The sequence below is a fragment of the Onychostruthus taczanowskii genome, unplaced genomic scaffold (genome assembly GCF_017590055.1).
Source record: "Onychostruthus taczanowskii isolate IOZ18803 unplaced genomic scaffold, ASM1759005v1 scaffold43, whole genome shotgun sequence".
NCBI lineage: Eukaryota > Metazoa > Chordata > Aves > Passeriformes > Passeridae > Onychostruthus > Onychostruthus taczanowskii.
In genome coordinates, this window is record NW_024501792.1 from 4,101,154 (window position 1) to 4,123,656 (window position 22,503).

Below are 22,503 nucleotides of genomic sequence, written 5' to 3' on the forward strand. Positions count from 1 at the left end.
CGCCTTTGCGTGTCCCCCCCCCCTCTTCTCCCGGTGTACCGGATGCGGCGGGGAGATGCGCATGGACCGGGAGGGATGCGCGCACCGGGGGGGGCATCACGTCCCGGGGAGAGGGTACCGGGAAGGGGCTGGGGAGGAGGTAGGAGGGGGAACTGCGGCTGCGAAGGGGGTTTGCGGGGTTCGCGTCTTCCCCGCTGCCGGTGCGGGGACCGAGCGCTTCCCGCTGCGGCGGGGCGCTGGCGGTTCCTTCATCCCCCGCTGCCGGGGGGAGCCGGGAGCGCCCGGCGCATCCTCCCTCCGCAGGCGCTCGGCGGGGTTGGCCGTGACCTCCCCGAGGGCAGCGGCTGCAGCTGGGGAAGTTCGGGAAGCCGCGCTGCCGGTGCGGCGGAGCCTCTGCCCAGGGGTTGGAAATTCCCTTTGGGAAAAGGCGAGCGGGTGCGGGTCCTGGCGGGGAGGGAGCGCGGCTGGCTGGCTGTCCCCGTTGATCAGGGATGGGCAAGCTTTTCTCCGCATTCGGATTTCTTCTCTCATCCTGAGGAAGCGCCTGCGGCAGCTCCGGGGGGTGCGGGCAGCGTTTGCCCTTCCCTGCAAGGGTAGCCCGGCTGGGCAAGGAGAAATGCAGGAGGGATTCGTCGCCTTCCCCTGCAGCGCCCCGGCTGCGGGGTTTGGGGGTGACTTTGCTCCCACCCCTCCGCCCAAGAGAGGCTGCCCTCCTTCTCCCCCCACTGCAGGCTGGCTGCTGTGCTGTGGTAAACTGAGGCACAGGGTTGTCCAAGGTCAGGACGGAGACGGCAGCAAGGAATAACCCTGATTTTCCTGCTCTAGCTTCTTTCCCTTCAGCTGCCAGCCCCCTCCCACCCCTCCGAGCTCTCCCTGCAGGTAGAGGAGAGCTGCTTGCCGCTGGTGCAGCACCGTCCCCCATCTCTGCCGCTGGCTCCTCACTGGGCACACGGTTTTCCCTGCGTCCCGGTGGTCCTTACTCGGGATGAGACCTTGGAGTCGTGCCCTCGGTGTCACCCACCCTGCCCATGGGGATGCGGTGGCTGCCGGCAGCAAGCGATGCCTGGCTGGGAGCCACCACCAGTCCCCTCCCCGTGGTGTGGGGGACACTGCCTCGGGGGGCACGGGTGGGCTGGGAGGGGGCACGTTCCGGGGTGCTGCAGCCCCTCCAGTTCACAGCGCTCCTCGAGCCCACTGGGTCACATCTGTGCCGCGCCACAGTCCCTTGTCCTCCTCGCCTGGCAGGCGGCTCCTGGAGGCAGGGGGGAGTGTGTCAGGACGGGGCTGTCCTTTCGGGGGGCTCAGGATGGAGCTGCCCCATTTGGGGGTACGTAGCCCCTCTTACTGAGCCGTGGCCGGCTGCTGCCTGCCTGAACTGCGTGCTGCAGTGTGGTGAGGCAGTGTTTGCAGCAGCTGCTTGTACAGGGATGCTCCGCCGGGGAGAGGAGCAGAACAGCGCGTTCGGCACCTGGGAACTTGGAAATACCCTGGAGCCGCTGGGATGGAGCTCCGGAACTGGTGCCGGGGTGGGTGGGTGCCGGGAAGCCCCGGCACGGGGGTGCTGTGCGTGTGGAGCAGCGTGTACGTGCTGAATGAGCGTGCCGTGAGTAATGCGTGGGTGGGTGCCGGGGGAGGGGGTGCTGCGGGCCGCCGCGGCCCCCGCAGGGGCAGGGAGCCCACGGCACTCGCCCCAGCTGCTGCAGCCCTTTGGTCCCAGCACTGTCCCGTCCTCATGGGGAGCTGTCACCCCGCTCTGCTTGGGGACGGGGCTTGGGAGGAGAGCTGGGGCTCACCGTGTGCCGGTGCCCTCTCTGGGGCTTTTCCTCTTGCCCTGGCCTTTTTCCCACACCACTTCCTCCTTGCCGAGCTGAGGAGCAGCGGTGCTGGCCCTGGGCAGCCTTCTTGCCTGGCTCTCCAAGGGCTTTCCAGGCGTTAATCGGCTCAGAGAGGGAAGGAGGGTGCGTTATCCCCTCTTATGGCATGGGGGAGGAGAGCCAGGACGTGACCGCGCCAGGAGTGGGTGTCAGAGGAAGGATCCGGCCTCCTGGCATTCCCAGCAGTGCCGTCACGCCGAGGGGCTTTTCCTCCCTCTCCCACGAGCGTGATGCTGTGGCACCACACAGTGAGTGGGGATGCTCGTGGATCCGGCAGGAGGCTTTGCAGAGGAAGGATTCGGCTCCGCTGAAGAGGTTCCCTGGGCACCGCGGCGGGCGATGCTCCTGGCGCTGACCTTGGCCGGTTGGAGTGGCTCGGGGTGGCAGTGCCAGCCCTGCATCCCCTGCCCGCTCGCGGTGCAGAGCTCTTGGGTTTTGCCTCTTTGGCCGTGGAGGAGTCTGGACCGGGAGCCGCTGGATTTGGCACGTGTGGCTTTGGCCCCGCTCTCTTCTGGCAAGGGGATGGTTTGGCACCGGGAACAGCCAAGGGCGTTGGCCGGGCTCCCGTTTCCATCATTCCCTGGAGGTTTTCTGTTCCTCTGGACCTGTTGGATGGGAGCGCGCGGGGCAGGGAGGGACGTGAGCGGCGCTGTCGATGACTTGGCTTGCCGGAGGGTCTTTGTGGCGATGCTTTGCCGGCTCAGTTGCCTTTTGACTTGGAAGATGCAGCTTTGCTGGTGATGGGTGAGCCCTTCAAGTTCCTCTCCAGAGCTGTGGCAGGGTGGCACAGCTCCCGTTCACCTCTGGTCCTCCGTCTTGGAGGTCGTGCCTTCACGCTGGACGAGAAGCCCTGCAGGTGGGCCAGCAGCGGGTCCAACCCCATGCCGTGCCGATGGAGGAGTCCTTTCCTCTCCCTTTCCCTGCGGTAGGAATCTCCCAGGCTGGGAGCCCTGAGCGACCAGCTGGCCTTTGGAAAAACAACTCGCTTCCTCCCGCTCCTCCATGGAGAGGCTGGCGTTGGTGGGAGGGCTGCCTGAGCCAGGAACAGTGTGATTCAGGAGCTGCTGGCGGGCAGCTCGGAGCGCTGCCTGCATCCCAGTTTCCTGCTGGAGGGCTGTGAATGCATCGGGATGGTACCCACTGCCCCATGAGGAAGGTGGTGCCAGCCTGCACGGGGGTACAGGTGTGATGTGGGGCTGGACTGGGGGCACAGCACCCTGGCAGTGCTTTCCAGCTGCTTGAAGTCTCTTCTGGGATGGGTTTGGTGCTCCAGCTCCCACCACAGCTGCTTGATCGTCCCTGTGGTGCATGGAGGGAGCTCATGGGGAACACACAGGTAGCTGCTGGTTGTTGCTGGGAGATGATGATTCCCACGAGGCAGCTGCCAACACCGGATGCTCAACACTGAGCTGGTGGTGATTAGAGGGAGGGGGCACAAGGGACCTCCAGATAGAGTAAGGTGATCTCAGGGAAGTAATTTTCTTGCCTGCTTCATCTCTGTGCCTCTCAGAGCACCAACCTCTGCTCCCATGTGCTTGCTGAGCCACTGCCCAGCCACGCACATTCCCACCTGTGCCATTCCAGGGAGCAAGGACCCACTGTGGAGCAGCATCCCATGCATGCATTTCCCTTGGCATGCCAGGACAGCTGCCTGCCTGCCTGGGGAGGGTGGTGGTGGTCCCACAGGACACCCCTTGTGCCCAGGAATGGGGCTCTGAGTCCCCATCTCACTGGGAATGGGGCACCAAGCCACCCCTCAGAGCTGCTAATCCTTCTCCTCCCTGGCCCCGTGTGACCTTGAGGCATGTCACTTGACCTGCGCATCGCCCTCCATCCATCTGGAAAATCGGGTTTAAAACGCAGGAATCGCACTGAAAGCCCAGATGCTGCTTTCCAGCTGGGGGAGGGGGTGAGGGCTGTGCTCCCAGCCCCAGGGCTTCCCCCACCACGGGACAGGCAGGTGCTTTTGGGGGACTCTGGATACCCCAAGACAGGCAAAGGGACTGGGTTTGTAATGGGGAGTGCAACCCCCACTGAGATATTTAGGGGGCTACAGAGGTGGGGGACAGGCAAACTCCCAGCACCCCACACCCTGCCCTGGCAGCTGGGGTCCCTGCAGCATGTTGTCCCTGTCCCCCACCCTGGGCTGCAGTCTCCCCCCGTGTTCATGGCGATGGCTGCCTGCTCTCCTTCCCTGCTGGCCTCCATATGCCACGCTGGTGGCCTTGTCCTCAGAGATCCCTGCCATATCCCGCCTCCACCGATGGGAGCGGGATGTGTCAGAGCACATCTCATCTCGGCTCACCAGGGAGGAGAGGTCCACAGGCTGTGGGCCTTGTGCTGCTCCCGCAGCCATCCCCATGGGGGCACAGGGTGGGGATGAGTGCCAGGGGTGTGGGGCAGCACTGGAAATGGGCAGTGGTGCCTCTGTTAGCAGGCTGCAATTTGATGGTGGGTCAGGACAGGATGCCCTCTCTGCCCCAGGGCATGGGTGTCCACTGTGCTAGGAGGGAAGCTTTCACAGGCGTTATTTCCTTTGGAAACCTCTCTGCCATGGCCTTGTCCTTCTCACAAAGCACCTGCAGGAACTGTCCTGCTTCGGCGAGCGCAGCAGAGATGCTGGATGCCTTCAGCTTCACCAAATCCTATGGCGTCTTCCACCTGTGCCCTTGGGATCTGAGGAAGTGGATGCCCAGCTCCAGGTGAGGGTCTCCCCCTCCTTGGCATCGCCGTCCTGGGGAGCCCCGCGGTGGCACCGTCTCGGTGGCGGCAGCCTTCCCTCCTCTCCCTTTGGGATGCTGTTCAACTCCACCTCCGCATCTTGTATTCTTGCCTCCTGGCACGCGGCATGCTTTTATTTTTCCTGGATCTGCTTGGATGACGAAGCCTGTTGATTACTTGTTTTTCTTTACGAGGCGTCCCCCAGCTTCACGTGAGCTCCTGCACCGAGCGGATTTGGGGTTCACCTCGGTGCTGCCATTCCCTGATGTTGACCCTGTTTCCAAACCGCAGATTCAGCCTTGAAACCTCTCTGAACTTGGCTGGGAAAATCAAGTGGGTTTAAAAATACCCCGTCTATTTGTGCTCTGTTTCTTCTGGCGTCTGCGGGTTGTTTTCAAGCGTTTCCCTACAAATGTGGGGGTGAGAAAACACTTTGAATCGAGAGCTGCAGTCTCCATTGCTCGCTTTCTTCATGGCCTGGACTTGGAAGGAAAACCTGGTCAGAGTTGGGACCCCTCAGGGTTGGTGGGTTGGGAAGTTGAGGAGACCCAAAGAGGGTTTGTGACACATCTCCCCATTGCCTTCCTGGCGCTCTGGAAGTGGGGACAGGAGGGCACGGGGCCGGTAGCGGGGCAGGTGGCAGCTGGGGAGAGCCGGGGGCCGGTTCTCCGCCGTGGCTGCCAGTCGGCCGTGCGCTGGGGAGGTGATGCTCAGCCGTGCGTGCAATTCCCCACCGGCCTTGCGATCAGACACCGGCGCTGCGAGCTGCCGGGGATGACCTATTTTCCTGCGCCCGGGCAGCCCTGGCCAGGCGTGGGTCCGGCGGAGCGGCTGGCTCGTCCCCTCCCCGGGGACGTCACCCACTGCTCTGCCAGGGAGCCAGTCAGGGGATCCTGGTGAAGTGTCACTCCCTGGCGCCCATCCTCAGGGTGTCTGGGTGGCCTCTTGGGCGGGGAGCTTGCTCCAGCTGGGCAAACATTAGCATTCCAGGCTCCAGTTGAAAACCAAGATTCTGTTTTGGTAGCCCAGGAGCTGGAGTGCTGGGGCAGGTGGGGGGCTTGGCAAAGGGGTTTGGGTGCTACCACTTCCATCTTCTGCTGGTGGGTAGAGGGTGTCGCTTGGAAGGCGACAAGGTGCTGGGGACCTGCTCGCTCGGGCAAGGCGGCCGGGGAAGCGCGTCCTTGGATGCTCTTGAGCAGCACGTGACAGCTCCGTCCCCGATCAGCGCTGCAGGACCATGGGCAGGGAAGGGGGGCTCCAGCCCTGCGGCGCAGCCCCCCTCACCCTCCCGGATGGAGGGGTCAGGACGGGTTCTCACAGCTCAGTGCCGGGGTGGCAGGGGAGGGCTGATACCGTCCCTGCTGACAGGGTGCGAACGGGAGTGGAGCTCATCGGCGATGCAGCGCTAACGAGGGATGGAAAGGTGCAAGAGTGTTGTCGAGGCGGTGCAAAGCGTGTGCGGGGGTGTGCGTGCACACCGCACGTGTGTGCTCAGCGATTCCCCCCGCCCCGCTGGGCTCCGGGCGGATCCGTGGCCGTGCAGGACCCCCAGCTCTGCAGGACCCCCGGAGCGGGGCCGGGTGCCTGCAGTGGGTGTGCAATGCAGCATCTGCTCCTTGCAGATGGCTCGCAGCTCTGCACCCCGGCGTCGCTCACCCCGCTGCCACCAGCCAGCCCTCCCAGTTAAAGAGCCACCCGTGCCCAGTTTGCTGGTGGCGTGGGGGCTTGGGTGACCGTCAGGCTGTGACCCTCTGCAGGGACACACCTTGTGCGTGCCGTGTGCGAGCCGCGGCCAGCTCTGCCCGCTGCCCTTCCCGCGGGGACACGGGGCTGGTGGGCCCGTGGGGTGGCACATCACGGGCCTCTCGCCGGTACGCGCTTGTGCCAGAGCCAAAAATAGCCGGTGATGCTCGGTGATGCTCGGCTCCCGCGGCGGGGAAGCGGTGATGTCACTCGCCGCCAATCACCGGCGGCCCCGAGGAGCAGCGCGGAGGAGTGGGAACGTGCTTCCCCGAGCATCCCTCCCCGAGCATCCCCCCCAGAACAGCCAGCGGCCGCGTGTGCCAGGAAAACGGGGGGCCCTTCCTTGATGGGAAGGGCGATGTGGGTCTAAAGCTAGTTTTGGGGACCTCCCGTTTGGCTTCCTCCCAGCCCTGGGTTTCCCTCTCTCTCCCTCTCTGAACGCCGTGCTGAGGATGCAGCTTTGCTGCTGCTGGCAGAGCGGGATGACGCCAGGCTGCAGCGAGCAGGGCGGCAGAGCCGGGGTGGAGCAGCCTCGGAGCTGAGACCAAAGTCCCCTGTAATTAGCCAGCTGGGAGGAGCAGGGTGACAGACCCGACACGCAAGTCGCAGACGGGTTTCAGGCTTGGGGCTCTCGGGGATGCCCCAGGACATGCGGGCTTGACTGGAGCATGGCAGCTCCGGGGGCCCAGCCCACCCTGGCACCGTGGGAGAGCTGGGTCCGAGGGCTGGCACAACAGAGCTGTGGCCAGGGATCCCTGCATGCTCAGTCCTGCCTGCTGGAGGATGCAGGAGCACAAGCTAAAAGCAGCCTTTTCCCTGCCACAAGGATACACGGTAGCCCAGATGGTGCTGCTATGTGGGGAGCAGTGCTAGGCATGCTCTGTGCCCCTCTACTGAGAGCAGGGGTCCCCAAAACCCCTGTGGGGGTCGCTGGGCATCACCCTTGCCCTGTGCAGAGGTTGGGAAGCTGTCCTGGAGCATTGGGGTGCTGATGGCCAGTGTCCTGACTCCTGTGGTAGCTCAGGGGTGGCCTTGGAGTGTAGGGGCTTGGGACCCCCCTGTTGTTTTTGGGGCAAGGGCGACCCACAGGCTGCCCTTGGAGACAGGTGGTTAGGGATGGGCATTACTGCTGCTGTTGCTCTCCTGGGCATCCTGATTTGATGCTGGGCAGCAGCAGTGGGATCAGCCACAGATTCCTCCTTCGCCCCCCCGCAGGTGCCCTCGGCTCGAGGGAGGAGCCCGAGTTTGTGACCGCTCGCGCTGGCGAGAGCGTGATCCTGGGATGCGACGTGATCCACCCGCTCACGGGACAGCCCCCTCCCTATGTCGTGGAGTGGTTCAAGTTCGGCGTCCCCATCCCCATCTTCATCAAGTTTGGGTTTTACCCTCCCCATGTGGACCCAGAGTATGCCGGTGAGTCCCGGGGGTGCAGTGGGACGAGGGGAGGGTGCCGGGTCCCGGCTGCGGCACGGCTCGGGACGCGCAGCTCCGCTCCATCCGTTCTCCGTCGGAAACCACGCGGGCTCTGCCTCTCGTTGCTCGCTTTCCACCCAGTTGGTTTTAATTAAGCAGCAGCGTTAGGAAGCCAGCTGGGCTGCGTGGGACGGGAGCAAGCGAGGCAGAGAAACCCAGGGTGACGCGTGGTGGCTGTGGCTGCTGCTGCCGCCGCTGCGCCCCAGAGCAGCTGTGAGCCCAGGGAGGGGTGCTGGGGGGACAGTGGGGATGCAGCCAGGGCCACGTGCTGGGCGGAGGTGACAGGTTGGAGCTGCAGAACTCATGTGGCTGCTTGCCAATGTGCTGCCTGTGACACGTGGCCGGTGTCCTCTGGTGGGAGCTGTGAGCTGGAAACCAGCCCTGAGAAGGTTGGTGTGGCAGGACAGGCACATAGTGGTATCTCTTTCCCTGTGGAATGCTGTCCTGGGAATCTTCCCTGGGTCTTATGGGACTCTGCCCAAATTGCTCTCTAAGAAATGCTGCAGCAGGGAAGATGCACCAGCTGAGCCCTGCCAAACTCAGCTCAGCAATGAGAGATCCCACAGCCCGGTGGCCACTGCACCAGGGTGGAGGTTTAGGCTGCTCTGCTCCTGACCCAGTTTTTGGGGCTGTGCACAGGGTTAGCTCAGGGCTGCCCTGCTTTCTGGGAGTCTCCCAGGCGGGGGAAAGCTTTGGGGCACGCCTGTGTGCCGGCTGTGCCGCCGCCAGCCCCCGGCTGGGAGCAGAAGGCCGGTGTCGCTGCGGGCAGACATTGCTCGAGGCACCTTGCCTAGCCCTGGCAGCTTGGCTCTGCTGTCCCCAGATGGGCGAGTGTGTCACCGGCCTGGCACCACCGGCCTGGCACCACCGGCTGCAACCCTGTGGGGCTCAGCCAGTCCCAAACCGGAAGAGTGACCACACAGGGATGGGGTGTCCCCCGGGGTGATGTTCTGGAGGGTTGCTCTGGTGTCAGGGTGGTTTGTTCCCCACAGTGATGCTCTGGGAGCTGCTCCAGTTTGGGATGGGATGTCCCCTGCAGTGATACTTTGAGGGCTGCTCTGGTGTGGGGTTGGGGTGGCCCCTGTGGCCATGCTCTGGGGGCTGCACCAGTTTGGGATGGTTTGTTCCCCGCAGTGATGTTCTGGGAGCTGCATCAGTTTGGGATGGTGTGTCCCCTGCAGCAATACTTTGGGGACTTCTCTGGTGTGGAGATGGAGTGTCCCCTGTGCCCATGCTCTGGCGACTGCTCCAGTTTGGGATGGGGTGTCCCTTGCAGTGATGCTCTGGGGACTGCTCTAGTTTGGGATGGGGTGTCCCTTGCGGTGACACTCTGGGGGCTGCTCTGCTGTTGGGGACATGGTGCCAACGCTGTGCTCTCCCACAGGCCGGGCCAGCCTGCACGACAAAGCCTCCCTGCGCATTGAGCAGGTGCGCTCCGAGGACCAGGGCTGGTACGAGTGCAAAGTGCTCATGCTGGACCAGCAGTACGACACCTTCCACAACGGCAGCTGGGTCCACCTCACGGTCAATGGTGAGCGGGGCGGGGGCTGCGGCATCCCCGCGGTGCCAAAATGGGATTTGTGGTGGATGCTGGATGTCTGGGGAATGCTGGGCCTCAATGGCATCTGTGCCTGGCAGACACGCAAGCCTGAAGCCATCCAGGCTGGCTGATCCGGCCAGGGTGTGACTTCAAAAGGGACAAAGTTTTATTAGGGATTCCTCAGTTTAATTACGCAGAGCTTGTTTAAAGGAGAGACATCAAGAACCGGGGCTGGGAATGAATCTCCTCTCAACAAACAGATCAGAAAATCAAATCTTTGTTTTCTTGAAATTCAGATTTACTCAAATTACTTTTTCATTTTATTAAGGCTGTATATTAAACTAATTAACAAATTGTCATTCTCTGCATCAGGAGAGAGATCTTTATTTTTAGCCCAGCAGCAGGGCTGTGCTTCTCCTGCTGCAGTGGGGTGGCTGGAGAGATGTGGCCACTGGCAGCTCCTTGCTGGTCTTGCCTTGACCTTGTGCAATTAGTTTAACCTTTGGGGGGATGGCTGTGCTGTGGCACAGAGCAGAGCCACCTAATTGAGCCCAATTAGTGAGCGGGAGCTTTGCAAGGGGGCTGTGCAGGCCACCAGCCCCATCCCTGCCTGCTGCCCTGCCTGCTGCTTCCTGCTTTCCCCCAACCTGCTAATGAGCTCCGAGGGCTTGGGAAGGAGGGCAAGAGGAGGAGGAAGGAGGAGGATGGTGATGCCTGGCTCACCTCTGCCACGTGCACGGATCCTGCAAACTGCCAGCTGGAGGGGCTGGAAAATGGCCCCAGATGCCCTGTCCCTCCCCTTGGCAAAATGGGCCAGTTTTGGGGCTTTATGCAGCACGGGGCGTGCAGGGGCTTAATAACAATATAATAACCATAATCCTCCCAGCCCGAGGAATTGCTTTCAGGGTGAGGGCTGTGGCTTTCCCCCAGCGCATTACAACGCTTAATTTTCTTAGGGGGAAAATAAAAATCATTTGGGGAGAAACAAAATATAATTCCTTTTCTTTTTTTTTTTTTCTCCCAAGCAGATTAAATTGCCAACCTGTCTTCCTCTAAAGTGGGCTTTAACAACCGCGGGTAATTAGGGGCGGGCTGTAATCCTGCCAGCCTCTTTCATCAGGAAGGAGCCTTTCGATCTGCACTGCGGTGTTTTCCCGTGTTTTGACAATAGCGAGTTAATGTGCAGCGGGGTGGGGGGAGGACGTGGAGCTGGTGGGGAGGAGAGGGGACAGAGCTGGGGTGCAACGTGGCACCTCTTGGTCGGTGACACACCTGTCCGTGCAGCCCCGTTTGCCTTTGGGCTGGTCGCAGCCCTGCCGTGGGGATGTGCAGAGTGTCCCCTGTGTGCAGGCAGCAGCTTCCCCTCTGTCCCTGTGTGCCCCCTGACCCAGAGTGGCCACGGGTGACCCGGTGGTCTCCTGTGCCCCCAGCTCCCCCCACGTTCACGGAGACCCCGCCGCAGTACGTAGAGGCGAAGGAGGGCAGCAGCGTCACCCTGACCTGCATGGCGTTCGGGAACCCCAAGCCCATCGTCACCTGGCTCAGAGAGGGAGACCTTTTGGGTGCCAATGGCAAGTACCAGGTAGGTGGGGGAGGGCTGCCCTGGGGACTCCTGGGCTGGGAGCTGGCAGGGACAGTATTGACGGGACCACGGTGGCGGCGGCTCCGCCGTGCCTGGAGCCAGCCGTGCTTTCTCAGCACTTCTCCTTGGTGAGATGCCCATTTTCCCCCACCCCATCCCTGCTGAGCAGCAGCCTGTAACGCTGCCAGCCCTTGGGTGCAGTTTGGAGACCCTCCAAGTGCTTGGGACAGCCCTGCTCCTGCACCTGACCTGCTCCCTGCAGACTCAGCCCAGGGGCCAAGACCCTGGAGATGGGGTGGGGGCTGCAGCCTGGGGTAATGCCCCCCCTGCCAGGGATGGATGCAGCAGGGCTGGGGCAGGGCAGGGTTGAGCAGGGAGGATTTCCCCTCCTCCCCTCCCCTTCAGGACCCTTTTTGCATCCCAGAGGCTCCCAGGCAGAGATTCCCCCCTGAGCTGTAATTGGTAAATCAGGCATTGGAATCAGCGCAGGCACTAATGAGAGTAATTAGGAATCATTTGTTACTAATTGAAATAGAAGGATGAGGCAGAATGAGGTGGGGGGGAAGCCTGGCTGGGAGGCCTCCCTGTGCATGGGGGTGCTGCTACCCCAAAGGTGACAGTCCCTTGTCCATCCTTCTGCTGTGTCCCCAGGGAGAATCCATCCGCTCCTCTTCTAGCTGAGAGTGGCCCCCCAGAGAGGACAGTGGCCAAGCTGGGGTCTCCCCCTCATCCCCCAGCGATGGAGCAGGCCCTTGGGGGGGCAGGGAATGCTCCAGCAAGGCTCCTTGTGAAGCTCCAATGGTGCCGGGGCGCTTGGCAGGAGTGGTTTGGAGCCTGCTGCCTGCCAGTCACTTCAGGGAGATGAATGTGCTGGGATGGTTATTTATTTATTTCATGATTTTTTTTTTCCCTTCCCCTTGGCGTCGAGCAGAAACGCGTGTGTTGGTTTATTAATATCCCACGTCTTGCAGAGCGGGGAAACCCGTCTCTCATCCGGCCCTAAAAGCGCCGGCAGCTCTCTGCCGTGGGAAGCAGGGAGGGTCTTCCCCCGTCCCCCTGGGGCTCCCTGCCCACGCTCCAGGGTCTTCCCTTGTTCCCAGGTGAGCGACGGGAGCCTCACGGTGCTCTCGGTCAGCCGGGAGGACAGAGGTGCCTACACCTGCCGGGCCTACAGCATCCAGGGCGAGGCTGTGCACACCACGCGCCTGCTCGTCCAAGGTGAGACCTTCCTGCTCCTCAGCATCCCCTGGGAAGCCGGGATGGGGGGATTCCACGGGCCACAGGGCTGTGGTGTCACCCTGGGGCGACCCCCCAGGCCTCTGTGCTTGGCATGGTGCTGGCTGCCCTGTGGCTCTGCATCCGGTTTGTAGGATGGAGGATCTTAATTGGGACACGGTGGTGGCCGTGCTGATGAGCAGCCAGGCCCTGATGGCAGCTCGGTTTTGTTTGGGAAGCGGGGAAAAGATTGAGGCTGTCATGAAGCGCCTCGTCAGACAGCGGTGATGCATGACAGGCCTCCTGCTCCTTGCTCCCTCTCTTATTAAATAAATCTTTAATTAGGTCAACAGCTACCAGCAGAGAGAGGAGCACGGGGTGTCCTCTGCTCTGCTTTTGTGGCAGTGGTGAGCTGCTGGCTCCTGGCAGTCTGTTCCCCCTGGATTTTTCCTGTGGGTGATACTATCCTCCAGAAGTGCTGGGGATGAAGGGAGGCGTGTCCTTGTGTGCCCTGGGAGAAGCACCATGGGCGTGGATCCCCTCCTCAGAGCTGTAGAGATTAGGGAGAGGGTTGAGAATAACAGGGTCACTGGTTCTCAGTCAGCCCAGAGATTAGGGAAAGGGCTGGGAATAACAGGGTCACTGTGGTTCTCAGTCAGCCCAGAGATGAGGGAAAGGGCTGGGAATAACAGGGTCACTGTGGTTCTCAGAGGATCGGGGCCAGCCCTGCCCCAGAGCCCTCCAGCAGCTCCCAGCCAAAACGCTGTGATGGAGCTGAACCTGAGCAACCCTTGTGGGGACGCCTGTAGTGGTGGGAGTGACACCTTCCTCTTCCCCCCTCCAGGACCTCCCTTTATCGTTTCCCCTCCGGAGAACATCACAGTCAACATCTCCCAGGATGCGCTGTTCACCTGCCAGGCTGAGGCGTATCCCGGGAACCTCACCTACCTGTGGTACTGGGAGGAGGAGAACGTCTACTTCAAGAAGTGAGTTTATAGCTGGTGGGGCAGCATGTTCTCCTCCTCCTGCTGCTCCTGGGCTGTGCTGGGAGCTGGGATTGTGCTGGACTTTGCCCCTGGCTCTCTTTGTGATCCTCCTCTCCTCTTCTCCTGCAGCGACTTGAAGCTGAGGGTGCGGATCCTGATCGACGGGACGCTGATTATTTTCCGTGTCAAACCAGAGGATGCTGGAAAATACACCTGTATCCCCAGCAACAGCCTGGGCCGCTCGCCATCAGCCTCTGCCTACCTGACAGTGCAGTGTGAGTGTGGGGATGGGGCTGGCATCGATAACACCTGGCTCCCAGGCAGCCCCAGAGGCTCTCTTGTCCTGGTATGACACTGGGAGAATCAGGCTGATGTGACAGCAGCCTTTGGATGAACACGGAATCATCCTCAGCAAAAAAGCTTAAGAGCATCCCATGTGGGTGTGGGAGACAAGAAAGCAAATGGTCTGAGCAGCCTGAGTGACACTGCTCAGCTGGGACCGGCGTCCACCTTGGTTACAAGTGTTTTTTAATTAGGTGAGCATCATCCCATGGCTGCTCCCTCACTGTCCCCACCCTGCTGGGGTGAGGTAAGGGCTCTCAGTGCCAAGGTGTATTTTTTGGTGTTTATTTCGGGGGCTTACTCCTGTGGCGCGGCCGTTCTGCGAGCTCGGTGTGTCACATTTCTCAGGCGGTAAGTGATCTAAACAAGCCGAGGAGAAAGGGCTGTAGCAGGAGTTGTGCTTCCCACGCTCGCTCGTTCTCCAGGAATCCCCGGGCGGTAATGGGTAGTGTGCCACCGGCATCCTGTGGCATTCCACAGTAATGGCCTCAATTGCCGCCGCTCCAATTGCAATATTGCTCTGCTCGGAAAGGCTTCGGCATTTTTATTTCATAATGAAAGACAGGCCTGAGCAAAGTGGGCTCTCAGCGTGGGTTTTCCAAGGCTGCCTTAGAGCTGCTGCTGCCTTTAGACCTGGTTCTGGTTAGTGGGGAGCCCAAGAGAAGGGCTGGCAGGTCCCTGTGGGCATGGATGAAGGGGCAGAGTGGGCAGAGGGATGGTGTGAGTGGTGCTGTGCCCAGGCACAGGCTTGATTTGGGGCTTGGATGTTCCCAGCTGGGTGGCTCTTGGGAAAGCCTGTGGCCTCAGGCCATTAAATCTGCCCTGCTGCTAATCCAGGGCCGCTTGTCAGGGCTGATAGCTGTTAAAAATAGCTCTAATGGCAGGGAGAACAGGCTCGGACAATCTGCTGCTCAGCTCAGCTTCGGCACAAGGAAGGGTGCTCGGCTTTTGGTGCCACAAACCCTTTTCCTCCTGAGCAAACCTCATCCACACCGGGACTGATGCCTCTGGAGGGAGCTTCCATCCTCCGAAAGCAGATGGGGACACAGCTCTGGGTCATTAGTGGGCTGGGCTGGCCCCTGGCCAGTGACCTAGTAGTGAAAGGCTCGATCCCATTACCCTCTCCCGCACTGCTGGAGTCCTTGATTACATTTCCTAAGAGGTGGAGTTAAGCAGAGGGGGGTAAAGCCTGCTCCATATGTGGCGCTGGGCAATCTGGGTTATGGTGCCACTGCCGGGGCATGCGGTTTTGGGGAGTGGTTGGGGTGACGTGCTGGGAGCAGAGCTCCCAAACTCTGCTGGTTTTGCCTCAAGAAAGCAATAATCTTCCACATCTTCCATCCCTTTCTATTAAGCACCTTAATGTTCACCCCCCACTGTGCATCAGCAGTGCACCCCAAAACCCCCACATTTATCCCTTAATGCAGCATAAGCCCCATCAGGATTTTCCCATAACCTCGTGGTGCCGGTGTCTAGACAAGATTGTAGAAATACTCACTCTTCTTATTAAAAATAACATTTTTTTAAAAAAGCTTCTTATTAAAGAAAGTCTAGATTCTCTTCAACCCACTCGCACTTAATTAAAAAGCTCTTAGAAGTGCTGTTAATGACACATTCTAGACTGGAGGATTGTGAGACACCTCTCTGCGTGGGTGGTGCAGTGTGGAGGGGGGGGGTTAGATATGTATTTTAAGGTTTTTGCATCTTGGAAAGGGTGAGGTGGCTGCTATTCAACATGACCTAGCCTCAATGAGGCACGAGTACAAGCAGGTATTGAAGGTAAAGGACTCGTGGCAGCCTGGACATGGATCCCTTTTCCCATCTGTGTGTGTTTTAAGGCTTGGCAGTTGGAATAGTTTTGATTGCTTGTATGTAAAACCAGGCTGTGCTGGGTGTTCATCACACCTGACACATGTGCTGTAATGGAGCAGCTCAGGCTTCAGCAGGATGCAAGTTGGTGTGGAATTGGGAGCAGGCACATCTTCCATTTCTTCTTAAATTCAATCTTTAATGAGCCCCAGGTAGGAACACCGTAGACATGAGCAAAGCCTCCCAGAAATGCCAAGTATTCCAGAGGATTTGTGTGTAGCAAGCCTGGCTTAACAGCCTGTGGGAGCCGGGGTGGTGCTGGGTTTAGAATTCATTACAAAAGTGAGGCAGATCCTCTGAAGCCAGGCTGGGAGGAGTGAAGGGCCCTCTCCCCGTGCTAACATGGTGCTGCTGCCCTCCCAGATCCTGCCCGTGTGGTGAACATGCCCCCCATCATCTACGTTCCCATCGGGATCCACGGGTACATCCGCTGCCCGGTGGAGGCAGAGCCCCCGGTCACGCTGGTCAAGTGGAACAAGGACGGGCGTCCCCTGCGAATCGAGAAGGTAACAAAGCCCCCGGGGAGGGGAGAGGGGGGCACAGAGGGGTTCAGACCCTCATGTCCTCAGCAAACACCAGTGAGCACCACCAGGCACCCTGTGGGTCCCTTTCTGTTGGGAGGGAAGAATCTTGTGGATGGGATGATGCTGCTTTTCCTTATCAGCTGGGCAGAGTTAATTCCAGTTCTCATATGGAGCCCACAGTGCCTGTGGACATTCTGTGTCTCCCACATCTGATGCCTTCTTCCCTCTAAATTCACCTCCTGATGGCCCTGCTTTATTTTTCCAATGGCAACTGGTGGTTAAAATACCCTTTTAACAAATCTACATCTTCCCCTAATCATGGTTTGATAGTCTGAGCAAGGATATTAGCCATTAAATATTTAAAGAAAACGCTCAATATTTTAAATTTTTTGCTTAAATATTAACGATTTGAAGTTTTAATTCCATTTAAAGCTGTTGCTCCTGTGGCCTCCTAGTCCTTGGTGCCCTCAGCTGTCCAGGTGGAGATGTCTTGCTGACTCCAGAACAAGTTTTATTTAGTGTTAGATTCTGATCTTAAACCTTTTGGGCTACATGAAGGAGCCTGGCTGTGCTTGGACAGGCTGATGTTGCCCAAGTTTCCTCTCTCTGCTGTTGAGGAGATGCTTTGGATGTTGGGAGATGGATTGGGCATCTCCCGCAGACGTGACAGCACCTTGGGCGTGGGTGGGGGCTTGGCTGAAGGAGAAATGAGGAGCTGTGGTGGGTGTTGGGTAAGTGATCTCCCTGGTTCTCCCTGCTGCAGTATTCTGGCTGGAACCTGCTGGAAGACGGGTCGATCCGGATCGAGGAGGCCACTGAAGATGCTCTCGGCACTTACACCTGTGTGCCTTATAATGCCCTGGGTACGATGGGCCAGTCTCCCCCTGCCCGACTGGTACTGAAGGTAACTCTTCTGCCAAAATCCCATGGGTTTGCTGGGAGCTCTGTCCTCCTGTGCCAGGAGCAGCTCCTGGGGCTGTGTGGGGAAGAGCAGAGGCTCCAGGGTGAGGGCGTGTCTGTGCTGTGGTTGGAGATGTGCTTCCCACCAGCACAGGCAAGCCCCCAGGGCACCCTGTCTGGTGTAGCTGGAAATATCCTGCTGGAGCAGCAGCATGGGTTTTGACACTGGATTGGGGTAGTTTGAGGAAACATCTCCCTGGAATGTCCCCTTTGCCAACAAAACACTTAGCCCTGCTGGCCCGGGCTTGGGTTCAGGAGGATTTTTAATAAATGGATGATTTGAGCTCCATGTGCTCCGGCTGCGTGCGGCGCCTGGGGCGCGCTGAGCTCCCAGTGCAGTTCCCAGTGCAGCTGGGGTGGGAGCTGCTGCCTCTTCCCTCCCTGAACACGGAGTCCTGTGCCTGGGAGGGAGCCGTGGTGATTCATGGTGTCTCGCTGAGGTTCAGATGATAACGCTTTGTGTACCAGACACACACATCCGCCGGGGCGGCTGCTGGGGCGAGGAAATCAGGTTGATGGCTGCTGTGATGTGGGTGGGTTTCTTCCTGTTTCGAGGAGGTAAAAAGCAAGATGCTGCTCAGCCTGGAGAAGAGAAGTTGTGTGGAGTTGTCAAAGCAGCCTTCCTGTGTCTGAGGGCACCTGCAAGGAAGCTGGAGAGGGATTCTTTGTCAGGAACTGTAGAGATGGGACATGGAGTAATGGGGTCAAACTGAAAGATGTAAAATTTAGGTTAGATATTAGGAGAAAGCCTTTCTGTGTGAGAGTGATGAGGCCCTGGCGTAGGTTGGCCTGAGAAGCTGTGGCTGCCCCATCCCTGGAAGTGTCCAAGGCCAGGTTGGAGCAATCTGTGATAGTGGAATGTGCCCCTGTCCATGGCAGAGAGTGGAATGGGATGAGTTTTAACGTACTTACCAATCCAAACCATTCTGGGATTCCATGAATCTATGCTCCAGTGCAATGGCTCTTTGGACAGAATCTCCCTCCAGGTGTGTAATTTGGTGTGCCATTGAGGCGCTTTAGCACAGGTTCTCCTCACAATTTTCCTTGAAACGCCTCAAACTTACCCAGAATGGGGATTGGGTTGGTTTGGCAAAGGCTTGGTTTTGGTAATGGGAGTTTGGGCAGGCTGACACTCCTATTTTCCCTTGTTTGGCTGCAGGACCCCCCCTATTTCACGGTGCTACCAGGCTGGGAGTACAGACAGGAGGCAGGGAGGGAGCTGTTGATTCCTTGCGCTGCTGCCGGAGACCCCTTTCCCATCATCGCCTGGAGAAAGGTACCCGGCCTGCCAGACAAATCTGCAGTGCCTTTGGCTTTTGGTGAATATTGCAGACAGAGAAGCCACACTCTGTCCCGGTAAGAACAAACTGCAGGTACAGCTGCTTCGCTTTGGGCTGAGCCACTGCCGTCCTGTCCTGTCCCGCAGGTGGGTGGGGGAAGCCCGGCTTGTGGCCGCCGAGTAATCCCGGGAAACCGACACGGCAGCATCCGCAAAGCTGAAACACTGCCCCCGCCCCGGCCCCTCCTCTGCCTTGCCAGCACTGCCCACAGAACGCCCTCCTCCTTGCCTGGCTCCCAGGTGTCACCAGCAGGACGTGGCAGTCGTGGCAATGCCGTTCTCGCAGCACACACCTCCTGTGGAGGAAGGGGATGTGTCACCGCAGCACATCCAGGGGTCTCTTGGCTCTGCACCAGTCAGCAGCTGCTTGACTGCCCCGTGACTTCAAAGAGCCTGGGAAGAAGCTGTTTTTGTGATCCTGAACTGGATATAAAGATTTCAAGATGTCCCTTTGTCATAGAGCGGGGTGTGGTGGCACAGCCTGGGAGCTGCGAGGGCTTTCCAGTCCTCCTGCAGCCTTCCCCTTGCTTCCCACCTTTACTGCTCCCATGGGAAAGCCCCTGTACAGGACACCTCCTGGGCTCTTTGTTGTGGTGTCAGGAACTACCCTCCAAGCCTTCCATGCCCTTTTTGGGGCTCTTGAGAGTGATCTGGGTTCCTCTGTCACCCAGTGGGAGCATTCCCAATCCTTCTGTCTTGAGCTGCTGGATCTCTGGGTCCCTTTTAGCAGCAGGAGGAGGACCATGACTTGTACACATTGCAAGTGACCTGCCTAAAGCTTGTTGGCTGTTTAGTCTTTTTCTCCATCTTATTTTTCTTTCCATGTGCTCACCAGTCACAGCCAGGTTTCTTTCCAATCCCACTTGTGCCTTCTGGTGGTCCTCCTCATTTTGTGGCTCTGGGCTTATCTCCTCCAACTCCAGTCAGGGCTGACTGGGCTGGGCTCAGTTTGCCAGTGGCAGAAGCCAACTTCTGCCCTCCCCATCAGCCCACCAGTGCTGACCAGCATCTTGAAGAACTCCTTGCCTTGCACTGGTAACCCCACGTGTCTGTGGGCTCCTCTGCTCCTCCTTCTTTGCATCAACCTGTGGGTCCTGGTGTTGATCAGCAGAATCTCCCACATGAAGAACAGCTGTAGAGGACTCAGGACAACGTGGGATTTGCACAACTTTGGCTGTTGGGCATAGAAGAGTTGTTGCAAGATGCATCTTTCCGCTCGGCTTGAGAGATTCCAGGCGCCTCCACGCACGCCATCCTCCCACATCCCCACGGGGCCCTTGCTGCCCAGACCTCTGATGTGAAGGGTCCTGCCTCTCATCTGCTGCTAACTGAGGCTGAGGGGCTGTTTGGGCATCTCCTGGGGCCTCCTATGCCTTCCCCATCCCGGGAGGGGGTTTGCTGGGACAGCCAGTGCCCCTTCTTGCAGCAGTTTCAGCTTTGGATGCCGGAGGTTGAGCCCTGGCGCGGGGCTCGGTGTCCGTGCGAGTGCCGTGGGGTTTCCCGCTTGTGTGTGAGAGCTGAGCAGCAGCCTCCTGACGCATGCCTCTCGCGTTGCCCCCCAGGTCCTCTCGGAAACGGGGGAACCGTCTGCCTTGCCACGAACGGAGAGACCAGATCCCCTGCCGGTGGCCGGCGGTGTCCCCTGGGCCGCGCAGGTAGCTTAGTGACCCCGCCGCCGCTTCGCCCCGCCCCACAACCCGCTGCTGAGTCGTGTTTTTTCTCTCTTTGCCTGGCCCCCACCCCGCTCCTTGCCCAAGGTAGGGAAGCCCAGCAGGAGCAAGCACAACACGCTGCCCGGCGGGACCCTGCAGATCCGCTCCCTCGGCAAGGACGACCACGGCGAGTGGGAGTGCGTCGCCACCAACATTGTCGCAAGCATTACTGCCAGCACCCACCTGACCGTCGTAGGTACGGGCATGGGGGGAAGGGGCCTGGGGAGAGCCCCTCAGGAAAGGCAGGAGATGGGGATGCTCCCCACAAAGAGAACTGTGGTGACAGGACAAGGGGGAGTGGCTTTAAACTGAGAGACAGGAGGTTTAGATGGGATATTGGGAAGACATTCCTCCCTTTGAGGGTGGTGAGACCCTGGCACAGAAGCTGTGGCTGCCCCATTTCTGGAAGTGTTCAAGGTCATGTTGGACAGGGCTTGGAGCAACCTGGTCTACTGGAAGGTGTCCCTACCTATGTCAGGAGGGTTTGAGTAGCTGTCCCTTCAAGTTCCTTCCAACCCAAACCCCCAAACCACTCTATGATTCTAAGAGCAGTGTCTCCTTTAAATGTTATTTCCTGGTGGAGTTGCCTTTCTCTGTGCTGTTATTTTGGCCACCTGTCCAGCAGAAATAGCCTTGCCCATTGGCTTGGTACAAGAGGAGTCCCCTTGGACCGTGGCTTGGGAGAAGACCCCTTCCAGCCGTGGTGCTGCTCCCCTCTAAGCTGTCCCCTCTCTCTGCAGGGACAAGCCCTCACGCCCCGACCAGCGTGCACGTCGTGGCCGCCATGACCTCAGCCAACGTCTCCTGGGAGCCCGGCTATGACGGTGGATACGAGCAGACTTTCTCAGTTTGGTACGGCCCTCTGTGAGTCATCCTGGCATGCTTTGCTCTCTGCTTCTTTTCCTTCCTAGCCGACCCGAGCTTCGAGCAGCCGGGGGGAGGAGGGTGGGGAGGGTGGTGTGCCCAGCTCTGTGCCGCTGGGCCTTACAGGGCTGAGCTCCCTCGGGGCTCCTCGAGAGATGGGTGGTGGTGGTGGTGGGATCGTGTAGTTTCCGTATTTCCTCTCCCTTCTGTGCTGGCCACTGCCTCCGTCTGCCCCAGCAGGTTTTACTCTGCTTGTGGTACACAGGAGATGCTTTGCATTTGTGTAGCTGTGCCTCTGGCATCTAATTTCAAGATAAACTGTTTATGAGGCTTAACAGCCAGGGAGAGGATGGAAAATGCAACCTTCAGAGAGTGTGTCCTGGAAGAGCTGTGACTAAGCAGAAATGTTCTCTCCTTGCTCTGTGGCTCCCTGGAGGTGGTTAAATCCCAGCTGAGATCATGACCAGCCACTGTGAGATCCTGGCACTGGGGCTTTGCTCCCATAGCTCCTGTGCTCCCCAGCACCCAGGTGCATCCCACCTTCCTGCAGCAGGGCCAGGCTCAGCCCTGTGCCTTTCCCCTGGGGCAGGGGGGGGAGAAATGTAGCTGCAGCAAGGCTGGGGTTTACTTTGGGTTCTGCTGTTGTCATCTTCTTCTAAAGAATCATCCTTGGAAACGTGGAGGGGGTGATGGGTTGTTCCCTTTCCAGGCTTAGGCTGGCATTCTTCAGCCTTTCCTCTTGCTCTCTCATTCTTTCCTTGCCTTAATTTGCCCTGATGGAGGCTGCTGATAGAGAGGAGAGAGGGAGACGCTGCCTGTAATGATTTCTGCTCTGCTCCAGCCCGGGGCTGGGCTGTCTGTCTGGAGATGGAATGAAGGAATGGATTGAACAGAGAGGGGGAAAATGAGGGAGCAAGCTGAGCAGTGCAGACCTTGCTTTGATGAAAATGTCCTTGGGAAGGAGTGGTTAAACCTCTCTGCTCTGGCTGCATCAGCAGCTGCTGCTGCTCTTGCTCTGCAGCCTACTCTCAGATTCCTGCCTCCTCGTGGCTCTTCCAGACTCCACAGGGAGGGAGCAACCAGCAGGGAAGGGTGTTTGCACCAGGCTTGCATCAAGGAGCTCACAGGGAGCTGTGGGGACTTAGGGTAGGGAGGCAGTGACCTGTCTTGCCCTGACTCTAGGGTGTGATCCCTGGGGGATGTGCCGTTCCCTGGGCCCAGGGATCTGGGACACAGCTGGCTCATGTAGTGCCATGCAGAGTGCCATCCATGTGCTTTCCTCCCTGCTGTGGCTGTGGGATGCTCAAGCAAAACATGGCTCCATTTTCTCTGGATTCGTGCTCTCCTGCTGCCTCTGCCGTTGTTGAGGCTGGAAATGCAAACTCCACTCCCCAGAGGTGGCCAGGGTCAGCACAGCATTCCAGCTGCACCACATCCTCCCTCAGCAAGGGAGTTCTCCCAGTTCAGTGCTGCATTTACCCCCTGCTTTCCCCACCCTCAGCCCCTCTCTCATGTGTCCCTGCCTGCAGCAGTGCCAGGAAGGAGGGATGTGAGGGCAGTGAGATTAAACACTGCAGGGAAACCTGCCCAGGAGAGGGGCAGCCCTGCTGCCCTCCTGCCTCTGCCACGGTGGTGGGGGGTCCTGGGATCTGCAGTCCCAACTGGAGCTGCAGTCATCCAGAGGCTTTCCCTGGGTTTGGCAGAGGCACACAGTACATGCATGGCTCTCCACCAACCTGCTTGCTGCTGTTTCTCTGCC

At 59.3% G+C, this 22,503-nt stretch overlaps 1 protein-coding gene across 1 annotated transcript in view; it reads left to right on the forward strand.

Annotated features, from left to right (window-relative positions):
* The window catches only part of IGSF9B (immunoglobulin superfamily member 9B), a 39,596-nt gene that overhangs the window by 143 nt on the left and 16,950 nt on the right, over nucleotides 1–22,503 (forward strand). The window contains exons 2-12 of the mRNA XM_041413918.1: nucleotides 7,554–7,751; nucleotides 9,196–9,342; nucleotides 10,782–10,933; nucleotides 12,034–12,151; nucleotides 12,993–13,134; nucleotides 13,264–13,409; nucleotides 15,709–15,851; nucleotides 16,633–16,773; nucleotides 17,989–18,105; nucleotides 19,926–20,076; nucleotides 20,621–20,732. Coding sequence (XP_041269852.1) covers nucleotides 7,554–7,751; nucleotides 9,196–9,342; nucleotides 10,782–10,933; nucleotides 12,034–12,151; nucleotides 12,993–13,134; nucleotides 13,264–13,409; nucleotides 15,709–15,851; nucleotides 16,633–16,773; nucleotides 17,989–18,105; nucleotides 19,926–20,076; nucleotides 20,621–20,732 — 1,567 coding nt within the window. The remainder of the gene's footprint in view (nucleotides 1–7,553; nucleotides 7,752–9,195; nucleotides 9,343–10,781; nucleotides 10,934–12,033; nucleotides 12,152–12,992; nucleotides 13,135–13,263; nucleotides 13,410–15,708; nucleotides 15,852–16,632; nucleotides 16,774–17,988; nucleotides 18,106–19,925; nucleotides 20,077–20,620; nucleotides 20,733–22,503) is intronic.